Source organism: Rhinatrema bivittatum, chromosome 10, assembly GCF_901001135.1.
Source record: "Rhinatrema bivittatum chromosome 10, aRhiBiv1.1, whole genome shotgun sequence".
In the NCBI taxonomy this organism is placed as follows: Eukaryota; Metazoa; Chordata; class Amphibia; order Gymnophiona; family Rhinatrematidae; genus Rhinatrema; species Rhinatrema bivittatum.
In genome coordinates, this window is record NC_042624.1 from 115,568,895 (window position 1) to 115,591,806 (window position 22,912).

The window sequence follows — 22,912 nt, forward strand, 5'->3', positions numbered from 1 at the left end:
AGCTCTCAAGATTCCAGGCTCCAGTCTTTTTCATGCTGTAATCATGTTTTTTGTTTTGTTTTTTTTATCAATGTGATGCTTGCATGTGATGCTGAATGAAAGGGTCGGTATTCTGTCATTAGTTCAGGTGATGTTTTCTTTTAGGCCTGATTCTGTGATCTTTGCAGCGCTCTTGCCATTCTTCCAAGGATATTAGCTTCTGTCTGCGCCCCCGAGAATAGTGGGAACAGGCCATCTGCAGTACAGGGGCTGTATGTAGAACTGATATTGTCTCAGCAGTGAAGCTTAGAATAACGCAGGTGCTTTTAGCAGTAAATGAGCTGCTTTGGTATGAGAATAACCGACTTTTTGAAAAGGTAGCTATTGGCCAGCCCTGCACAAAATGTTACCCTTATTTTCCTTTTTTTTTTTTACCCAGAGTCAAAATCTCAAGTTTGTCTGTCCCAAGAAAACATGTTACAGAAGTATGTTTAAAAGAGAGACCTGGGTGCAGCACGTCCATGAATTAAAATTAATCGGTTGTTTAGACAAAGGGCTAGTGGCCTGGCTTTCTTTCTCTTATCCTCCTTCCTCTCTTCTAAAATACACAACTCATCCCTGCAGCCTTTGTCTCATTACATAGAACTCATCTCACATTCAGCACTACAAATTCTGCTGGCAAATTAGAGGACCACGTGTGTGACTTCACTTTCCCTAGAAGAAAATAAATCTCTGAGTGAACTTTCCTCATGAAATAGGTATTAGAAATTTGAGATGAGCGGCAGGAAGCTTTAGCAACCAAAGAAACCTGTCTACAACAAAGGTACTCTGTATTGCAGGGGTCTGACTACAAATGCCTTGTGTTATGTAGCACTGTGATCTTTAATCATGCGCTGTGGTACCATTTCCAAAGCCTTCAATTAATTCCTCAAGTAATAAATCTGAACCAGGCTCAGTAGCTTAATGGTTTCTTGGTGAGAAGGATCAAGATAGAGTACTGACAGGTGATGGAATTATACCGTAGAAGCAGCAGCAGGTAATGAGATGTGGACTCGTTGGAACGGAGTGAAACATTGCAAAGTGCTGTATCTGGAGGCACTTTCAGCCAGTTTCCCTGTCTTACAGAACAAATACACAGCTAGGAAGCTGATAGCATTATCAAAAGATGGCTGAAACCTGGCTCTGTACAGTGGTTTTGCAGAAGGGCAGTCTAATTGGCTGAGCCTGAACGCCTTTGTGATGTCATAGTGATTATGTAAGGCCCAGATAAAACGTAAACTAACTCAAAAATTCAGAGAACCCGATGTATCCACCTTTATATTGAGTCACAAAAATGGTATGGACAAGTGGAAAAAATATTACAGAAAAGTAACAAAATCTTTTTGAAACATATGTATATTCAGGTTTTTTTTACTGGTTCTTTTTTTCTGTTTTGTTTTTTATTCCTTCTCGGGCATTCATGTATGTGGTTGGGTTATAATTGTCCTTTACTTTGAAGCTATTATTAATAAAATCATAGCTTGATGTTACCCAGGTAGAGAGTCCATCAAGCTAGGTGGAGAGAACATTATACAAATCTCATCTTGGAGTGAGTTTCCTCACTCCGAGGGTCATCAAATGTTCACAAGAGACCACTGTTCTGTTCGTACATCTAACATTGAATGTCAAAGGGGCCCCTAACCCCCTACACTGATACCTAACCCTCATCTCGAGTTACTAGGTGGGCCTACCATAGGGATACAAATACCTATCTAGGGAGATGACATTATGGCCTCTCTCTCTCCCTCTCCCCCCCCCCCCCAAGGCTAGTTGGATGTTCTGGGAGCCTCAGTTCATCTAAATAGGCCTTGCAGGAGACATCACACAAGGTGATAAAACCTTACTGCACAGTTAGGGCAGCTAACACAATTCAAAAATGTGTTGTTAAAATCAGCATTAAGTCTGTGCAATAGCTCTTCACAGCCAGGCAGACCCAGCCCACTCTTACTTATTTGCATCACACCATACAATATGGTGCTTTCGCATGCATTAACGGGGCTTAGTGCATTTTGATAAATGACTCCAATAAAAGTCCTATACTTTTTATTTATTTTGTAAAGTGTGAATATGCCAAAGATAAAGAAAAGAGACTCAGGAAAGAAGTACCCAAAAACCGGGCCTTGATTCATTAAAGTCTTCTCCCATGCATGCAGAATCGGACTCTAAGAAACAGAGCCAAAGAATAGGAAAGGTGAAATTCTGAAGAATCTCCCTAGTGCGTCTATTTTGAGGAATGTCAAGGAAGTAAAATACGTGCTCGGCAATAGAGAAATCTGATAGGCTGATTCTGATCACGGGGCCATGCCATCACGGTACATGGGAAGAGTAGACAACTTTCTTGATTGCTTTTTTTTCCCCCCCCTGATGGTGTAAAACACCATTGGAACAATCCTGGCCTGCCCAAAATTTCTATTCCAATATTTCTAAACCACCTTTCTCCAGGAGACTCAAAGTGAAACAATACAAGACCAGCAAGTACAATACAAAATTTTGTTTGTAATCCTGGTTGACCCTTGGTGACAGCTCACATTCACATTTTGAGCTCTTGAGGCAGGCCTGGCGACTGTAACAACAGCCTCTCAATCTGCAGAATTCCTAAGCTGTGTAATATCTGGAGGTACATGGCTTGGAGTATTTTTTTTTTCTCATGCTGCAGTGATATTTTGGGCCAGCTTGTGGGATATTGGCCCCGTCCCATGGAAATTTATTCTCCTGTTGACATTCACAAAATAGAGGGCCATGTAGCTAGCTTTCTACAAGACTCAGCCCTGATGGTGGTATGTATGTCATAAATATTAGTATTGTTCTAGTTAAGTTATTCTCTTTGTTTATTTTATTTTTGTTTTTGCACTCTACACCTTCTCTTAATTTTTTGAACCTCAAACTCAATCAGAACATGTCCCAACTGGGTTGCCGATAGCCTTCGGTTGGGTTGGGAATTTCCCTGTTCTCCTCTCTTCCCCTAGCCCTCCTAACCATCCCCACTGCAGACTGCATTTCCCTCTGTAACCTGACGCAGGTGCATTCTTGAACCAGTGACTTGGATTCCCTCCTTCCAGGGAGCTGTGAATTTACTTAAATCCCAAGAACTTTGTGGCGGGTCCCCATTTTCATCCACTCTGCCTGTGTGCCATGTGCTGCTCGTGCGCTCTATGAAGCCCTCAATACAAAGGCCTGAGCATTATCCACATATGCAGTATTCCTTCATAAATGCCCAGATCTGACATTTCTTATTTCTGAGCCACAGCGTGCAGGAGTTATTGATTCTGCTGATAGTTGATTTAACTCAACTAAAAGAAAATGTCCTGAAATACGTTCTTATTAAATTGAGATGTTGACAATTAATTGGAATTCCCTGTATATTTGTCTTGCATAGATTGTATGCGATACTGAGATGGGGCTGCCTCTTGTGCGTTTTTGTACAGCGCTGCGTATGTAGAATAACCTTATAGAAGTGATAAGTCGTGGTAGTAAGTAATAATCTGTGTGTGCATGGTCCATCACCTGCTGGAGCCAGAAAAAGGCCGTTGCAGTGCACCTACTCAGAGCACGCATGGACTTGGGCACGGGAGCTCCAGGAGCCTTAACCCCTTTAACATTACAACCACAAGGGAGGGGGCCGAAAAAGCCAAATATCTTGTATGTGTGCAGGTTTACATTGGGTTACATCTTGAATAACCACCAAAACAGGGCGCAGAACTGTATCCTAACTGATACTCCAAACCTTTTTATTAATCATGGCGGACGCAAAATAGTTAATGATCAGTTCTGCACCAGAAAGAAATCAGTGATTTTTTTTGTTGGGGTGGGGGGGGAGGTTGGGTCAGTACCAAGCCATGGCTTGTTATCTGCTCCTATGTTTCAGAGCAATATGTCTGGGGTTTGGAAACATTTAGAACCAGAGGTAGAAAGGCTTTTTTTTGAGGAATTTTACAGAGGCACAGTTTTTGGGAATGGAAATTCCACTGGATGCAGTCACGGTTTTATTTTTTACTAGTTATGTCCCTGTCACAAAAACTAAATTTGAGTTTGGGTTGCCCTCTCACAGGAATCCACTTTAACAGCTATTTCCTACAACTGATCTTATCAAATGGCAGCCATCATTGACCTTCCCACCCAACCACTTGAGCCGAGACAGTTTCATGAATGCCACGTCTTCCCAAAACGTGCACGCCCTTGTCAAGAGCACCTCCCAAGTACAGTCAGCTTCTGGGATCCATAACCTGAACCCTGCAGCTTTGTAACTGGATCTGACTCTGCGCAGGGGTTTCCAGAAACATTGGAATTCAGGTTTGAAGAGAAGAGATCGAAGGTGAGGGAAGAGAACCAGCAAGGGATTATGAGTTAGGTGAGGGAGGTGGTGGTGCTGATGTCCACAGGGGGTAACTTCAGAATAAAATAGCGTCTTTGAGTAATCCTAGCATGCTATGGCTATTGATTATTTTGTCACACTTATAGAAGTTTCTGTCCCTTTGATGTTCAACCTTCCTTCAGGCTCGGGGTGAATTGCTGCACTCACAATCAATACCTGACAGTTATAGCCGTAACCATAGGAAGTATGGACATCTTGAGAATTCTTGGATTGTACTGTGCCATACTCATCTTCTAAATTAACAACTTTACGCTGTCTACATATCATATTTGGTCTCTTTAAGTCACAATACGTTTCTGCCAGTATTTTCTTTAGCGTGACTTGTAAGCTGCGTCCTGTATCAGCAAGTTCATAGGTACTGCGCCAACACTAGAGAGTTCTTAAAGAGAGATATGGTCAGAGAAGAGGTTGGTGTTTGCCTCCGGTTGAAAGGCACTGATGCGAGGGAAGTTTAAGCAGGCTACACTGTGAAAAATAGAGTTAAAAAAGAGTGTCATCCACCTAAATAAGGGAAAATTGGCAACTTGTGGCTAAGAAAGCAAGATAACAGTTGTCAAAAATAAAAAGTATTTCTAGTACTTTTTTATAGGCAGCCAGCAGGAGCTGATAACAGTGATTGACTTTGTATTCCCCTGAGGCAGTGTGCCATGACCAAACGGAGGAACAAGAGTCTAAGCTGAGAATGAAATCCAGTTGGTGTTACAGATCAATAACTCCTGGACCATAGCACAGCCAAGCTTTCACTTGACCTCATCCTGAAAGTGTTTTACTTCCCAGAAACATATAAGCACTTCCAAACTTCAGAGGGTGGCAGTAACTGACTTCTCAAATGCATTCTTTTCCCTTTCAAAGTTCTTATTAAAGACGCACACTAGTAATTCCAGCAGTTTAACAAATGAACTGCAACTTCTGTGTGCTACACTAATCTGCGCAGAAAATCTTCGGATCCGTGGATAATAATAATAACAGCTGACTGAGAGATAATTACTTGGTGCTTAATGTAGCTAAAACTTTGCTGTTGTAGCAAGGCAGGACAACTCTTTCTGAGTCTGGTACCACCTTGTCTTTTAAGGGAGTTCAATTACAAATTGGCACTGAGGCATGAAATCTTGCGTACCCCACAGCTATTTCAGAACGCGGCAGCACGAATTCCGTCAGGCATTAGCAAAAGAGAGCATATTTCTCCAGTACTTTTGGAGCTTCACTGGTGTTACCTATCAAATGGAGGTCTCAGTTTAAAATGCTTGTGAAATGTTTGTGATTATTTTTAAACTGTTACATATGATAACCCCTATGCACTGGTAAAGAAATTATAGAAATATTCACCAGCGTGAACCTTAAGATCTCAGGATGCCAACTTATTGGTTATACCATCTGTGCGTGAGTGTAAATTGCAAAGCTTGTATGCAGGGACTGTTTCCTGTGTAGCTCTACTATCATGGAATGGTTTACCAGCTGAAAGACGTAAAATTAGATATATTAAATTGTTTAGAAAGGAGGTTAAGAGATTTTATTTTCATGCTGCTTTTAAACCATAATGGATATTTTAAATGTATTTATATTTTACCTGTGTTTTATTTGTATTGCTGTATTTGTTGCTGTTAGCTATTAATGCCATTGTGCATGGTTTTCATGTAATCTTCACCAAACTGTGTACGGACGTAGCAGAATATAAGAAATGCCAAATAAAGAAATCAGTGAGAAATAGGCACGTATGGCGTGACTGTCACGTAGAAGTCAAATTTAATTGCTTTTCAGAGCGACTGCTGCCATGATTCCATATTAAAAATAATAATAATAAATCAGGGTTACGGGACTGATGCCTTCTTAAGAGACATTAATCCCAACGTGACACCCACTGGGTCCCGAAAGTCCCAGGGTAGAAACTGCATGTGTCATAAGGCCTTTGTGTAAGAGAACTGATTGGCTCTCTAACGAGGAAAGGCTTAACAGGTTAGGAGAAAAGATGACAGAGGTCTATAAAATCACGAGTGAGGTGGAATGAGTAAACAAGGAATGATTATTTACCCTTCCAATAGTATTAGAAGTAGGGGATATGCCATGAAGCTAATAAGTTACACTTTTTAAAACAAAACAGTGAAAGTATTTTTTCATGCAGCGCACAATTAAACTGTGGAATTTGTTGCCAGAGGATGAGATGAAAGCAGTTAGCGTAGCAAGGTTAGAAAGGGTCTAGACAAGTTCCTGGAAGAAAAGTCCGGAAACCACTATTAGCCATGAGAACTTGGGAAAGTTACTGCTTTTTGTTATTTATAAGCAAGAAAGATTGGACCTGTATTTATTGGGACCCTGCCGGGTTCTTGTGACCTAGGTTGGCCACTGTTGGAGGCAGGATGTTGGACTTGATGGAGCTTTGGTTTAACCCAGTTTGGCATCTCTTAAGTTCTTAAATATAGCAACATGGCCCAAGTAATTTTCATGAGTCTGCCACTGTGGGGGATTGTGACCCTCTCCAAAAATAGTGTATGGACCCTAATCAGGCTCTAGATCCCTATTTGCATATATTCTCAAGTCAGAAACACCTGGTGCTTAGTTTAGCTATAATCTGTAGTTTGTTAGGTTCTGTAACAAATCTGAACATTTTAGCAGTCTGTACATTTCAGTGGCACTTGGATGGTAAACTGGCTTAAGAGCATCCTTCTGAAGCGGTGAAATGCAGAGTTTCTCGCTTACAAATGAATGCCCGGCACTTTGCAGTTCTCTCCTTCAGCTACCCCCCTCTCGTATGAATGAGCTTTCCCCCTTTAGAAGCGCTGTTTGAGCCGGAGATGAAGATGCATAGGCTCCCCTCCCACCTAAAGCTTGACTAAATCCGCAGCAATGTGCAGACGCTTGTGGTCTTTAACCACCCGAGAGCCCATTCATGTATTCATTGCTAAGCCCTGCCTCGGAGTGCTTTATGACTTTTTGGGGAAATATCTTTTGACAACGGTTGTGTAAGAAAGATGTCCGGGTTGTACACATTACCCGGATTGTGAAAGTTTCTGATGTATTACAAGTTGAATAGTATGTGGTAGTTTAGTTCTGAGAAGTGACTTGCTGTTTTTCATCTGTGAAGTTAATCAAATGCCAAGTTATTTCATTAAAAAAAAAAAGAAAAAAAGAAATAGTACAATTTTTTTTTATGCAGAGAGCAAAAAAAATGCCTACTGGAACTTCTGGAAAGAATCAGAGGGACTGGACGAAAGGAAAGTATTTGGAACAACAAAAAAAAAAAAAAGTCAGCTGAAAAGTCTCCATATTGTATTTGATCAGTAGCCAGAATGTAGGCTTTTGAAATATGCCAAAGTTACAGACGGGCCAGCTGGCTGGGACTTTGGTTTTGTTAGCAAGCAAACACGTCCCTCCTTTGAAAACAGGCCGGGAGCTTTAGATCTGGCACTATAGATTTGCATCATGGAATCTGATGTCATGGAGCAGGTGGAACTGTAGAGCTTTGTAAGAGATATTCCCAGGCCGATAATGATGGGGAGGAAGGCGGCGGGATTTCTGTTACTGAGCCTGAAGCTGCCAGATCCAGGTTGATGCAAGCGGATCAGAATGCCGCAGCCAGAGTGGAGTTGTGTAAATACTCAAAACATAACAGGATGTCTCCAGTGTCAAGATCTCTGCATTGTCTTCCAAGTCAGGCTTGAATACAGTTGATATTTTGGGGCCTCTTTGCCTCAAAGGTAAATTGACATGGTTGACTCTAAAATGCCAATTATGTTCTTCCCAAGTGACATTTGCAGGGTACAATTAAGAAATAAAGCTTTCCCTATAGTTGGGCCTCTCTTTGGAATAAGCTTCCATTGGAAATTCAGTTAGAACAGAATTATTTTACCCTCCAGAAAAGGGTTAAGGTGTGGTCTTTTCCCTGATAAAGGGTTAAGCAGTTGGTTGATGAAAAGAGGCGCGATGTATAGAAATCTGTTACTTATGGTATGCTATTCTTCTCCGGGTCATTTTCTGGTAATTTCTCAGGTATGAGTTTTTATTTTACTGTATTTTATTTCTAATTCTTCATGTGTTTGATATTTAATTGCATTTGTGATTTTGTTTGTTTGAATTATGTATGATGTAGTTTTCAAATTGATTATGTACATCAATTTGGGTGACCTCATTGAGGTCAAGATTGCGGGATGAGTACATTTTGAAGTGTAAAGCATGGTTATAGTTGTACAGATCAGGTGGGACATATTGGGGATGGGAAAAGGAAGTGAATGAATTACCTTATCAAAAAAGATCCAGCAATAAACTCAAACACTTCAGAGCAGGTGGCCACTGAAACATACTGGAGTAAATGGAACTTTTAGAATGGAGTAAGTGGAGGAAAAATACATTTTTGTTAAATAAGAGGTAGTCCTGTTCGTAAAAGGAAAGAGCTGGTAAGTCTACATAAGTCTTAAAGTAGAGAACTGAGACATAGTAGATGTGCTTACATCTTCAGTCATTATCTTGCTTTTGTTTTAACCTTTAGACTGCAATTTTAAAGAAAACTATTGTAGATTTGGAGTTTTCTTAGTTGATGGTCATTTTGGAAAAACAATGGCTTTGAACTCTTTCTGTTTACCTGATCAGTGCTTTTGCATTACATAAATTACATAGAACATGAAAGAAAAAAAATGAACACTTGGTCCTCCCCTGTTGTCTGTCTGCACTTGTTTACTGGACAACCATAGATTACATTACATTACATTTTAAATGTATATGTCGCCTTCCTCTATAAAAAGGAACCAGGGCGGCTAACGGCACATCATCAGAATACATCACGGTGCAAAACCCCAAAAGTGCTGCAACAATGTTAAACTCTTTTTTTCAGCTACGCTGAAGGCTATCAGGGTTTACAGAGATGGCTTCTCTTCAAAAGGGGTTCTAGAGGCTAATTTGTTCAGTATAACGGTGCTGTTTTTAATAAAGCCAGTGTCCACCCCACATACAGGGAGTATAACTTTAAAAGAACTTTGCACACCGCCGAATGTGCCTGTAAGTGGCCATGCAGAGATCTGTTACAGTATTTTATAACCTGTGGGTGTCAGTTTTTAAAATTCACGTGTATCTGCTTCCCATCATATGCATGTACTGTATGTTGATTGCACGCCAACACCTGCAGTGCATAGAAAGCACAGACTTTTTCTACTTATTTTATAAACATATGCTTGCATATTTTACATGCAAAAAAAAAAAATAGGACTCGCTTGTGTGAAACCCTGATTTATATGTGGAAGTCGGTGTATTTTAAGATATGTGCTCTTAATTGAAATCACCAGTTTGCCAACACTGCCATCCGTTCACCCGTTCCTTCTCCAGGTCATCAAAACCCTGCCCGTTCTTCACCCTGAACTGCCTCTAGTTCACCCAGTCCTCCCATCCAACCAATACCAGACAATAGACGAGTCTGATATCAGTTGCGCTAGATCAGTGGTTCTCAACCCTGTCCTGGGGACCCCACAGCCGGTCGGGTTTTCATGATATCCACAATGAATATGCATGAGAGAAAATTTGCATGTTATGGAGGCAGTGCATGCAAATTTTCTCTCATGCATATTCATTGTGGATATCATGAAAACCCGACTGGCTGTGGGGTCCCCAGAACAGGGTTGAGAACCACTGCGCTAGATAATTAGCAAGTGTAAAATTGCACACAAATAGGTTGCTTAATGTAATTGCATAAATCTCTTATAAAATAACAACTTATATACGTACCTCTTGGCCCCCCCAGGTACACCACTAGAGTTCCCCTTATTTGCTAAGTTAAATGTGTGCGTGAAACTGAAAATACACACGTATTTTTGATGTTTATAAAACAGCATGTATGCGAGTACAAGCTATTTACATGCATATATGCTGAATTTATTTAGCAGTATGGTATGGTGTTATAACATTGACAAATGTAAGTGATGTTTAATTCTTTGAGACTCAAATGTTAATTCACTGTGTAACCCAGATGTTACGTTTCACTATCCCAGAACTGATCTTAATCTCATAACCAATTTGCACAACATTTCAGGAATAACAGAAATGCTCAGGAATCAAACCCAACCCCAGACCCACTAGAAACTCCCCATGATTCCATGAGAGTCTTCTCCTCAAAAGGCAATCCCGTCAACTTGAACGAGCATGGAGAGAACACAAAACAGACACTAACTTCCATATCTGCAAAGAGCACTCCAAAAAAAATATAAAGTAGCCATTCAACAAGCTAAAAAAGACCTAATCTCAAAGCACCTAGAATTATCTGTGACGTATGGAAGCTTTCCAAGCCAGAATCCCAAACACCCATTAGCATCACAGAGGAGCACCCAGCAGAAGACGTTACTCCTCCTTTGATACTTCTCCCTCTTCCTCACTTAACTTCCTCCATGGTTGAATCACCACAACTTCCCCGGACAGTGTCCTGCTGTTGGACTTTGGGACCATTACTCCTCAAGAAGTGGAGAAGATCCTCCATCACAAGCCCATTAGACCCAATTTCCACCAGATTCATCTGCAACCTAAAACAGGACCTTGCCCTATAGCTAACCATTATAATAAATGCCATCTTATCTTAAGGATCCTTAACAAGGTCATTTTAAAAATGTATAAGTCCCTTGTGAAACCTCTTTTGGAATACTGTGTAAAGTTCTGGAGACCGCAGCTTGAAAAGGATATAAACTGGATGGAGTCGACCCAAAAGGCAGGTATTAAAATGGTCAGTGGTTGTCATTGTAAAGCATATGGGGACAGACTTAAAGATCTAAGCATGTGTACCATTGAGGAAAGGTGGGATAGGGGAGATATGAAAGAGATGTTAAATATCTCCAAGTTTTCCATGCACAGGAGGGGAGCGTCTTTCAAAATAAAGGAAGCACTAGAAAAAGGAATCATGGGATGAGAGTGAAAGGGGGGTAGACTCAGGAGTAATCTGAGGAAATATTTCTTTACAGAGAAGATAAGGGATATATGAAACAGCCTCCCTGTGGAGGTGGAGGTGGGAGACAAGGGCAATATATGAATTCAGGAAAGCCTGGGATATACACATAAGGCCTCATATTGAAAGATGCCTATTCAAGTAACTTAGCCGGATATGAGTTATCTGCCTATGTTTCAAGGCTATGCCGCTGAATATCCGCGGTCAAGCCGCTACTTAGCCAGCTTGTTGACAGGTATAACTTACCCGCATAACTCACAGTAGCGATATTCAGTAGACTGAGATGGATAAGTTATCAGGCTAAGTAGCACCGCCTAGATCCGCCTACTATCATGCTGGCTAAGAAATAGCAAGATAAGTCCTAGTTATCTGGCTATCGAGCGCTGAATGCGCTTTCAACATCAGGCCCATAGGATCTCTGAGGGGGTGGTAGGGATTGTAAAACGGAATAGTTGTTTGGATGAGCAGACTAGGTAGACTATATGGTCTTTTTCTGCCATCACATTTCTATGTTTCTAATACAGTATGCTGTGAAATATGAAGTCAGTTAACAACCCTGTTTGTGAGCATGCAGTAAGGCACAATGTGTGGTTATTTTGAAAGCCCAATTGACAGAGCAGGCCGGTGCCATTTTGTACAGCAAAAATGGCACTGGCCTTGGTCTACCAGCGCCATTTTTAATAGGCACATTGGCGGGGCAGGAACAACTGGGAATGATCCTGCCCATGAAGATATTTTCAAGGAGCATGTAGATGATAGGTGCAGGGAAGGAGATGAGGTTGGGGGACACAGGAGTGGGGGAATGTTTTGGCTATTTTCCTGACGTTTTTTAAATTTTGTTTTGCTTTGTTTTTTTACATTTAATTTTTTTCATTTTAAATTTCACTTTAAAGAAATTAAATAAAATGAAAAAAGAAACAAAACAACAAACCACAGTTTTTTGAAAAGTCATGTGTATCCCTACCACCTGGTATGCGGATAAACCTTTGTGTCTATGTCATTGTCACCCGGACTGAAAACATTTGTGCAAATGTTTTACCAGATATAACGTCTGCGGGTAGATTTTGATGGGATAATTTCCAAAGCAAACTTATGCTCATTCATCTTGCTTTGAAAATTGGTATCGTTTATATATGTGTCTGCTGTTTTATGCACGATATTTCAAAATTATCCCCTTAGTGTACTAATGAAAATCACTGGGCAAATCTCTACTGCCCTCATATAATATTTAAAATAAAAATGCAATTAAGGACGAACTACTTATCTAGCCCATGCCTCAGTCCATGCACTAAGATCAATATTAAAAATAGTTCTGAGGTTGTCTAACCATTCTTCCGTTTTACCATTATCTGTACCTCATTAATAGAAGGTGAAGGTAATCACGATTGCGTCTTGTTTAAAAAAAAAAAAAAAAAGAATGAGAAAAAGCTCAAGGAAAACTCATTTTGTAGCACTGGTTATGCTAAACACTAGTCAGTGCCTACTGCATTTGTACACCTGAAGGTTCCATGTTAAAATGGGTCCACGTAGTGCTTCAGAGCAGCTTTAAAAGTCAATCATAAAAAGTCCGAAAACCCCATGTATCAAGGAAATGTCCTTAGGTAATCTTCTCTAAGTATTGTTTATGCTGAAGGCTGCAGCTCAGCGCCCTTAGATACTGCCAGTGACCTTCTCTGTGAGGTGTCCGGGACTGGAGGGGTCAGTAGGTCACTCTCAGAGCTAACTTTGTGTGTAATAATGGGGGAAATGATATTGTCTTAAGAGCTGCAGTGGGCTGGAAAAGATAAACCCATGACTAAGATGTCTTTGGCCTGATCCCGGAGGAAACGGGTAGCAGAATCAGAGGAGCACACCAAGAACTGGAACTGGTTTGTTTTTTTTAATGGAAGGTTTAATCCTGTTTTGGAAATGATCATAACATTTTGGTGTCCCCAGCGATGTCGGGGAGGCAGCACCACCACCACCAATCCTCCATACCTTTCAGGTTTTTGGTGTCGGGCAAAGGACCAGAAAGAGACCAACCTCCGCTCATAGTTGAAGACCCACTCTTGATCTTAGCCAAAAAGGACAATTTTAAGTTGTGTAGCAGGAGGGTAACTTTAGTAACTCTTTTTGATGTGTGCCTGCTCTTTAAATTGCCATGTGCTGGATTGGTGTTGTACTGTACGCCAATGCTGCCGCAACTTTAATTCTATAAAGTTAGCAAAAAAAAAAAGGCTGAATCTATTCCCCTTCCCACCCAGCCTGGCTCAAATAACCTTTCCACAGCATGAGGAAAAGATGATGTGAGTTGAATATCTCCAGACATTTTCTCATTATCCTGTTTGAGAATTTTGAGGAACTGAGGGCATTGTGAACCCTTGTTAGGAACTGAGATATGGATGCAACAGTATTTCTAATCCAGTTTGCATTAAAGACGCACACTAGTAATTCCAGCAGTTTAACAAATGAACTGCAACTTCTCTGTGCTACACTAATCTAGCATTAGCTGTCTTGGTTGGAGTGAAAAATATTGTTTGTCAGCAATTTGCGAAAACCATTAATTTTGCTTTTGAAGGAACCTTGACAGAGAGATCTGTTTAACAAGTTTTAGTCTCCTGGGAATGCCCAAAGAATGTTTGAGGTGGGAGCTTGTAACATAACTCAAATAACTTAACGACACTGCCAAGCCCCTTGTAAAAACTTTTAAGAGCAAACATGCTTGGAATATTTGGACCATGGCTACTGATAGCTCCTTAGTGTGGGGTGGTTAAAGTTAAATTTAGAATGAGAGGTGAACATTGCCCAGTAGGCACGATTTGCATTTTCACGTCTGCGGGTGATAAGGCTGCCTTTGATGTAGAGTTTTTGAAACTTAAAGCCTCTTATTCTGTGAAACTTGGCGATATGAAAAAAATAAGTATCCAGATGATCAGCCAGCAATATGGTTTTCATGATTTTTCACAGAATTATACCCGGGTGTGTAAACATTTTGTAATTTTTTTTTTAAATGTAGGTGTAAGAGCTGCAAACAACCCATCATATCTGAAATACAACTAAACATAATAGTAGTTAACAGACATGCATGTAAGCATCATAAACACCGATCTGAACATTTCCTCTTAAGATCACACCAAGGTATTTGAAATTTTAGCAACAAACATATATAGAAATTCATAACGCACGCACATCTTTTATTACTCACGTCCCTCATATTCACTCCCACTTCACACATCCCTGCGGTTCCCAGCGCGCACACATGGACATGCTGATTTTATAATGTGTGCGCCAGTGCGTGCATGTGCGGGTGGCACGCGCAGGTGGGGCCGAATTTTCCGTAAATATACGCGGTGACACAATCAGGCCTGCCCCAGTTCCCTCCCAGTCAGCTCCAAATAAGGAGTGGGCTAGGAGGGAACTTCCCTACCCCCCTGCCTAATCTTCCTTTTCCCCTCTCCTCCCCGACCCCTAACCCCTACCTATCTAGCCGAAAGTTTTTTAGTTTTCTACTTACTGCTCCTCTGGAGCAGAAGCAAGTTACGTGCTCCGGCCGGCCAACGGCGCGTGCGTCCCCGGGACAGCAGCTAATGGCCGCTGTCCTGGCCAGCCTCCATCCTGCCCTGCACCGCCCCCCTGGAGAGGCCCGGCACTTGTGCGCGTGGCGAGGTTTATGTGCCTGGTCGAGCCCGTTTTAAAATGCCTGTGGCGCGTGCAAGGACACGTAAACCACGTATTTTACACGTGCGGGCCTTGGAAAATCCACCCTTAATTAGCACTTCTAGATCAGATTCGCTAATTCACTGAATGAATATACATTTTCTGGTATAGTAGGATTATACTGACTGTTGTACTCCTCGTTGTAAGTCCAGTTTGCATGTCATTTCCTCCTCACATACTAGACCAGTGGTTCTTTTATCCATCAGGGCACACCTGAGAGATGATGCTCACATGCGTGACACACTGAACATATGACCATCATGGGACTAAATATAAACATATCCTCTGCATCTACAGGAGCCCCCCCTGCTTCCTAACAATGGGTGCAGAGCAGAACTAAGATATTTCCCTGTACAGCTCACCATACAAAAAGATATTGTGACTCTGGTGTCATCCTTAATAACAGCATCACAAACTCCCTCTACTACCAGGTGCATTGTAAAATACTACAAACAAACCCCACTCTGTACATCTATCAAACCTGCCACACCTCAGCAGCACTAACTCCAAGAAATGAAACAGAGCTAGCCCTACCCATGAAAAGGCAGCAACTCACCAGCAGTGCAATATCATATTGAGAAAATACAACAAATAAGGCTGATACAAACCTCTAATAAAGTACCTCATCTCAGTCACACACACACAGAGCACAGACAGACCTGCCTTCACCAAAGATAGAATAAGCGACCACAAATTACAAATGTGGAAACAAAACCTAGAATGGAAACCCCAAGACCACCTTCTGCATGCAGTGCAACACTGGAGGACTAGAAACAGAAATATATTTCTTCCTACACTAAGCAAAGTTCAGAGAGAGAAGGAAGGCATATTCTCAAAACTGACATAGTATGGCTCTTGCACCCCGTCACTCCCCTCCATGCCCCATCACCCCTCACTTCTCCCAACTAAAAAGTCATCCCTTCACATGCTCATATCCCTGTCCAACATTCCCGACACCCCCCTACCCCACATCTTCTTCCCCGAGCTCCCTCTCTCCCCTGCTCGGGTCTCTCTTCCCTGCCCTACCCAGCATATAATGGCAAAACAAACAGGCTGGAACAGGGGTGCAAAGCAGGGTGCACACGGACAGGATAGGCCACCGGGAGGCCCAAATAGGACAAAGGTCAGGCAGGGGACAGGCTAGATAAGCCCTGAGAGGCCAAAACAGGACACGGGCAAGACAAGCACCACAGAGACAAACTAGGCCACTAGGAGGCCCAGACAGGACAGGAAGAAGGCAAGAAATACAAGATAAGGTAAGCTAGGCCTTCGGGAGACCTAGGCAGGACAAGAATAAGGCAAGGAGTGCACATAGGCAAAGCTCATCAGGAACCTTTGGCAAGGCAATGTAATAGCAAGGAGCCAGGGCAACTCGATGATGAGGCCCTGAGCTAATAATGAGAGGGTTTTTTTTTAATAGGGCTGGCCTTTCTGCATCATGCAGCCTTCAAAGCCGAGGTTAGAGCGGGATCGAGTGCGGCCCACTGAGGGCCAGCAGCCATAGCATTACAGTGCCTTTCCTGCCCCTTTAAAGTTTATTGTCAGAAGAAAACTGTGTCTTTGATCCCATTCAGTCTTGCATTTAATACATACGTCTGACTCTGACCTTTTCATTTTTACATATTTCACTTGATCTACATAAGCACAATGTAAGAACTTAAATTTCATTTCCTCAAGCTTAACCTGTGTGGGCCCATTAGAGTCACTAATGAAAAACAATAGTTTGACGTGTAAAAAGAGAGGTCGTTTGATCTAACTCGGTGAGCCGAAAAATGCCTTATCCTTTGTAATGCCTCCAATTTGTTGTTATATTTACACTAGCTGAAAAGGCCTGTCAGAAACGCCAGGCTGAGATGCCTCCCTGCCCCGCCCTGCCGACTAGCGATGTGCTTGAAACAAAACAAGAAATATCCACAAAAGTTCCTGTTTTGTGTTTGTGTTTCGTTTCATTTCATTTTCTAAAAAAAAAAAAAAAAAGCACTAGAAGCTCGCTTTTGCCTCCCCTCCCCACTGAAAAATTCTGCATCACCAAAGATTAAAACAAATCTCGCGAGCCTCATCTCCATCCCCTCTACCCCTGCCTCTTACCCCATTCGAGAGACCCGGTGAACCTTAGTCGCTCCTGCCCCACTGGTGCCGTAATTCCAAAACGGCACTGGCTGACCCGGGACCAACACCATTTTGGAGTCCGGCCATATTTCAGAACCGTGCCAGCCTCAGGTTACCCGGGTCCATTTTGGAAGTTGGAACTGGTAGAACCAGGAGCGACCTGAATCCTCTTGCTCCTGAAGAAAAGGGACGTTTAAACTGATACATAATCTTGCAAGGGCAAGCCAGGATATATTTGCTTTCTTTTTAAGTTTCTATTAAAATAAAGCTCAGTTGTGGAATCTTGGACTGGGATCCTCACTTGCAGTTGGACCCAGTGATCTGACAATAGGTTAATACAAATTAGATATAAAAGTATATTATAGTACAAAAGCAGCAGAGGTTGGTTACACTATTTTAGTTGAATACATAAACCTAATTATTAAATGCACCAGATCTCCTATAAAGTCTTTTTGGAGTATTTCATTTGACCTCATTCTTGCTTTCAAAATTAAGAGGGTATTTTCAGACAAATCTGCGTATATATTGTGCACACAGACTATATCAAGTATTTTCAAAATGAAGTAATGTGCACAAGTTCATTTTCAAATTACTCAGGTAATTGACCATGTGCACGCACATATTCACATATATAAATTTGCACCTCTCCTTCATAGGGCATATCTTATGCATGTTCACTAATGTGTACGTTTTGAAATTAATAAAAAGTATGTGGCCACTGTAATTGTTTTCAGTATCACAAATGTCAATTCATTTTTCTTTCACTGTCTGGTATAAACAAACAACATAGCACATGTTTGAACTATAGTATGGCTGGGCTGACATTTTTCATTTTGTTTTATTTAGCATGGGCTGAAATTTTTACTGCGTGCAAAAAACAATGTGCATTAAATGGTTGTAGTGCACACTAAAATGAAATGACACGAACTAAAACAAAAGAAAACACCAAAACGAAATGAAAACGAAAAGCTTTTTTTTGCCTGCACACACATAAATTATGTTCCCTTCACTTCTTTGAGCGCCAATCACCAACATTATTTTTCAAAATCTAAATTGCTGTTTAAAATATACTGCTGCAAAAGTTTGCAAGTGACTTTTGTTACATCAAAAATAATAATATACAGTATCACATATGTTACTGAATTCAATATTTTAAGCTTTCCAGTTTAACAGTGTTGCTCATTTCTTATTCATAAGAAACAGCACATTGAAAATGAAAGTAAAGAACAAAATTGACGCACTCAGTGGTATTATAACCCAAGATTTACAATATATTTAATTAACAGGTTTAAAATTGTTTGTCTGAGATATACTCTAAAGAGGAGAAATAGTTTTTCATTTCTTTTAAATACTTTCTTTGCCATACTTTTTCATGAATTTTTGTATTTGCTCTCTTGTTTGCAACCTAGCATGATGGACTCTCTACCTGGGTAACATCAAGCTAGGTTGAGAGAACAATCTCATCTTTGTGCGAGTTTCCTCACTCCGAAGTACATCAAATCTTCACAAGTGTCCTGTTCTGTTCGTACATCTCACTCTGCATGTAAAAGTGGCCCCCTAACCCCTACACTAATACCTAAACCTCACCTTGACTTACTAGGTAGACCTATAATAGCATAAATAGCTCTTACTATGGTGCCACCCCCCAGAGTCTGTCTCCCTCTCTCCCCCACCCCACATCTCAGGCCCTTCCCCAGCCTAAAAATGCCCAAAACGGAATTTGCAAAAAAATGAGATTGCATAGCTTAACAGAATTGAAAAAGGTGCAGTTGTTTTCAGCGTTAAAACTGTGCAATATCGTGCGTTATGGCTTAGCGAAGCCAGCCCACGTTTGCGGAAATCCCACCCTGACTCCTCCGCAGACCCTCCCCTTTTACAAATTTGTATCATACCATGCATTATGGTGCTTATCGCATGCGAAAATGTCATAACACAAGTTGATAAATGATAGATGCTGTCCTGGGGAAGCGTGGGCCGGCAGCTAGCCGGCGTGCAGAGTTTATTTCTAGTCCAGAGGCGCAGTAAGTATCAAAACAAAAAAAATTGGGGATAGATAGGGTAGGTTTAGGGGTCAGGGAGGAGAGGGGAAGAAGGAGGAAAGATAGGGTTAGGGTTAGAGAAGTTCCCTCCCAGTCTGCTCCTTGAGTGGAGCAACTGGGAGGGAACTGGGACAAAGGCCTATCACATCAGCTCGCATAATTCAAAAATCTCCCTGCCCTGCGAGCGTGAATGGGGCACCCGCCCGCACATGTGCACGCTGATTATAAAATCAGGCATGCATGTGCGCATGGATATCGTATTTTATAACGTGCACCCGGCGGCGCAAGCATGTTATAAAATTGGAGCATTCACGTGTGCATGCCGGGAACCACATGAGCACGGGTTTGGAAATGGACCCCGTGACCTTTTGAAAATTCGCCCCATTGTACTTTCTAATTTGTGCTGATATTTTTCACAGCAAAGGCTATGTGCGCATACTTTTGAATTTTTAGTAGCTCCAAACCCTGCACCAAGAAAGGCTTTACACGTGGACTTTTTTACCTGCATATTGGGCGGGCAGTTTACTTAAAGACCATTTCTGAGGGTAAAGAACTGTTTTACCTGCATGGAAACGGATTTTAAAATCACCCTCTAAGACTTTTACTGAAGAGTCATTTAATATCAGCAATCTCTTTCCGTTATATTTGATAAATGTGTCTGATTTGTTAGATGCAGATATTTGTACTCATTAGCATACTTTTACATGTGGGCAATGACCAGTTTTAGACGTGCATTCCTCTCTTACCACTGTGCCCTCTCCATACGCAGTGGCTCTCTTATAACTCTGAGAATCTAATCTACACTCTCTGTTTTCCTGATCTTCGACTCTGTCAAGTAATGTTATATTTTCCTTGTAACCTTGTGTCTTCAGTCGGCTCCTCTTCAGCAGTTATTCTGGTTTCCATTCAGTATAAGTTTCCGAACTCTCGTGTTTCCCATCCATGGACATCGGGACACTACTGAGGTGCTCTTCTAGTGCAACTACTGACACATATTTTTAAATTTCATTTGCCATTTCTTTGGTAATTACTGCATTAATTTTTCTGCTTCCACCACTAACTTTTCCGTCAGGGTATTTGTTTTTTTCTGTTAAATTCCAATGGGGCTTTCAGGCATCTCTAAATTTTTTGTCATTAAATGGTCCATTTGACTTCATAGATCAGTTCAGATGTAATATTTTTAGCAGTTTTAGTTCTAATTTATTTATTGAACAATTGTATCTGTAAATTTTCTTAATACAATCCAAAAATCAGTAACACAATAGACCACTTAGCATATCTCAGTCTCTAAATGACTTCTCACACATAAGGCATAACCAGAAGTCTAAAACCACATTTTCTTACATGGAGTCATGACCTTGTTTAGCCAATGAATGATCTCAGTGTACTACTGCCAATTGATGGTCAAGTTTCATTATCCTCAGTAAATGATACAGGGGACATATTCAGCAGCATTTAGCAGGATAACTTGTGCGTTATCTCTGGCTGAATGACAGCTTTTGAATATTTTTACCACTTATCCAGCTGAAGCTAGATAATTTAGGGGCATTCCAGGGGTATTCCAGGATAGAGTTAAGTTAGCCAGAAAGTTATTTGGCTAACTCCAGTATTCACAGTTAACCAGATGACTACCAGGAGTCATTCATCAACATGTGTTATGGCATTAACGCACATGATAATGCGTTAACGCATGCGATAATAACAGTAGCGCATGGTGCAAATGCAAATTTTGGGAAGGGGGTGGGATTAGAGAGGAGTGTTAAAAAGTATTGCCCAAATTTTAAAATCCCGGTGCGCATAAAAATGGGGGGAAATGCGCGTGGCCGGGCCATTTTAAAAATGTGCTCGGCGCGCACAAGGCCCAGCCACGCACATATCCCCCGATTTTTATGCGCACCGGGCTTTTAAAATTTGGGCAATACTTTTTAATACACATATGTTCATTCTCTCACACACAGACACTTCCTCTCTTCCATGCTGTCATACACAGAAGCTTTCTCATGCTCTCTCACACACACACATGCTCACACACACAAGATCTCTCGCACTCATGCTCGTATTCTGACTCACGTGTTCACACACACATGAACATTCATCCAATCCCTCTTGTTCACCTTTCTTCTCACGTAATTCTCTTTTCTTCATTCTCAGCCGCTTTGCTTTCCTTTTCCCTCCTCTCACATTCACTTACCTCCTCCCCCTTCTCCCTCTCCCCCTTCTCATTCACCCCATTTACATTCCATTCCCTCTCCCCTCCCTGCCATTCTCTCTCATTCACACCTCCACCTTCCCTTCCCTTCCCTTCCCTTCCACTCCACCCACCGGGTCTCTTCTTTTGTTTTGTTCTGTCCGCCTGGTGTACCCGTGGGCACGTCATACCGCTGTCTTTCTGCCTACGAGGTGTGGAATCTTCGCTTGCGCGTCTTAATTTCAGCTGCTGCCACTGTCTTCTTCTTGTGGGGCCTGGGCTTGGCCTTGCCCTCTCGATTACATCATAAACCCATTCCACCGCTGCCGCTGTCTTCCTGCTTGCGGGGCTGGGAGCTCCGAGTGCTCTTCTTCTAAATTTGCATTTCCTTCCTGCTCGCGGGGCTGGGGATCCCTGCTGGTATATCGCTGTTTTCATCTTGCTCGCAGGGTTGGGAGCCCTGCCAGCACATCAGAAATGGCCCGCCGCCTCCCTAGGTGTGCCCGCCCCGTGCAAATGCATGGTATGCACACCGATTGTGTCAGGCCTGTTCACTGGTGCGGTTGTGCCACTTAATATCCCACCAGAGTTAGATAAATTTGTCTTCCTAACTTTGCAAGCCAGCCAGTGGCTGAATATTACCCCTACAGTTTATATTCTATTGAGTAGGCATATTTTCCCTTGCTAGTCTAGTATGACAACCTGCTTTAAAGTATATTGTACATTGATTATAACTTTGATCTGATTGTATACATATATCGTAAATTAATTAGTTCCTTCTTTTGTCCTCAGGTGCTGTTTGCTTTAAATCAAACTTTGCTGCAACATGAAAGTCTTAGAGCAGGAAGCTTTCAAGCGCCTTATACCACTGAAGACCTCATCAAGCACTATAACTGCGGAGACCTGAACGCTGTGATATTCAATCATGACAGCTCACAGGTATTTTACAAACATTTTACCAAAAGGCATGGTTCTAACGTAGTTTTAACCCTGTTTACCAAGGCTCATGCTATACATATTGATAGTATCGGAGGTGTGATCTGTTCTAAGTTTAACTATGCATGTCGTATCCTGAGGTTAAATCAGATTTTTAACATTCTATGAGTGCATTGATTTTGTTAGGTAATCTGTTAGCACTTCTAAAACAAGTTTTCATATTTGTAAAATATGTATTTGGTGGGATTCGTGTCTGCTTTTTGACAGGAGTCCAGCATGAATGGTTCACTTCTTTAGGACAGTGTCTCCAAATGAATTTGTTTTCCATATACCATGACAAGAATGACTTTCACTCTAAAGGCAGCGTATGTTGGCTACTATCTCAGTCTCTCACATCTACTGCTAGTGCTCTTCTTGATACTTGCATTATGCCAAAGTGAACTTCCTTCTGAAGCTCATAAAGTGTACTGTATACAGGCAACTTATCAAGGGACACTTGGAAGTTCTTTTTAATCAGGCCAGTGGCTCCCTAGACAATTGGGATTATTTCTGTAGCTTACTGCCATAATAAGAATGCTACAATGATCAGATTCTACAAATATCATGCCCTAGGTACCTTTTTCCTTGCATATATTCAATATACC

The 22,912-nt window shown here is 41.5% G+C and overlaps 1 protein-coding gene across 1 annotated transcript in view; it reads left to right on the forward strand.

The window, feature by feature from the left end:
- The window catches only part of TRABD2B (TraB domain containing 2B), a 384,859-nt gene that overhangs the window by 185,337 nt on the left and 176,610 nt on the right, over positions 1-22,912 (forward strand). Inside the window, 1 exon segment of the mRNA XM_029618552.1 lies at positions 22,125-22,271. Within this exon segment, the coding sequence (XP_029474412.1) occupies positions 22,125-22,271 (147 nt within the window).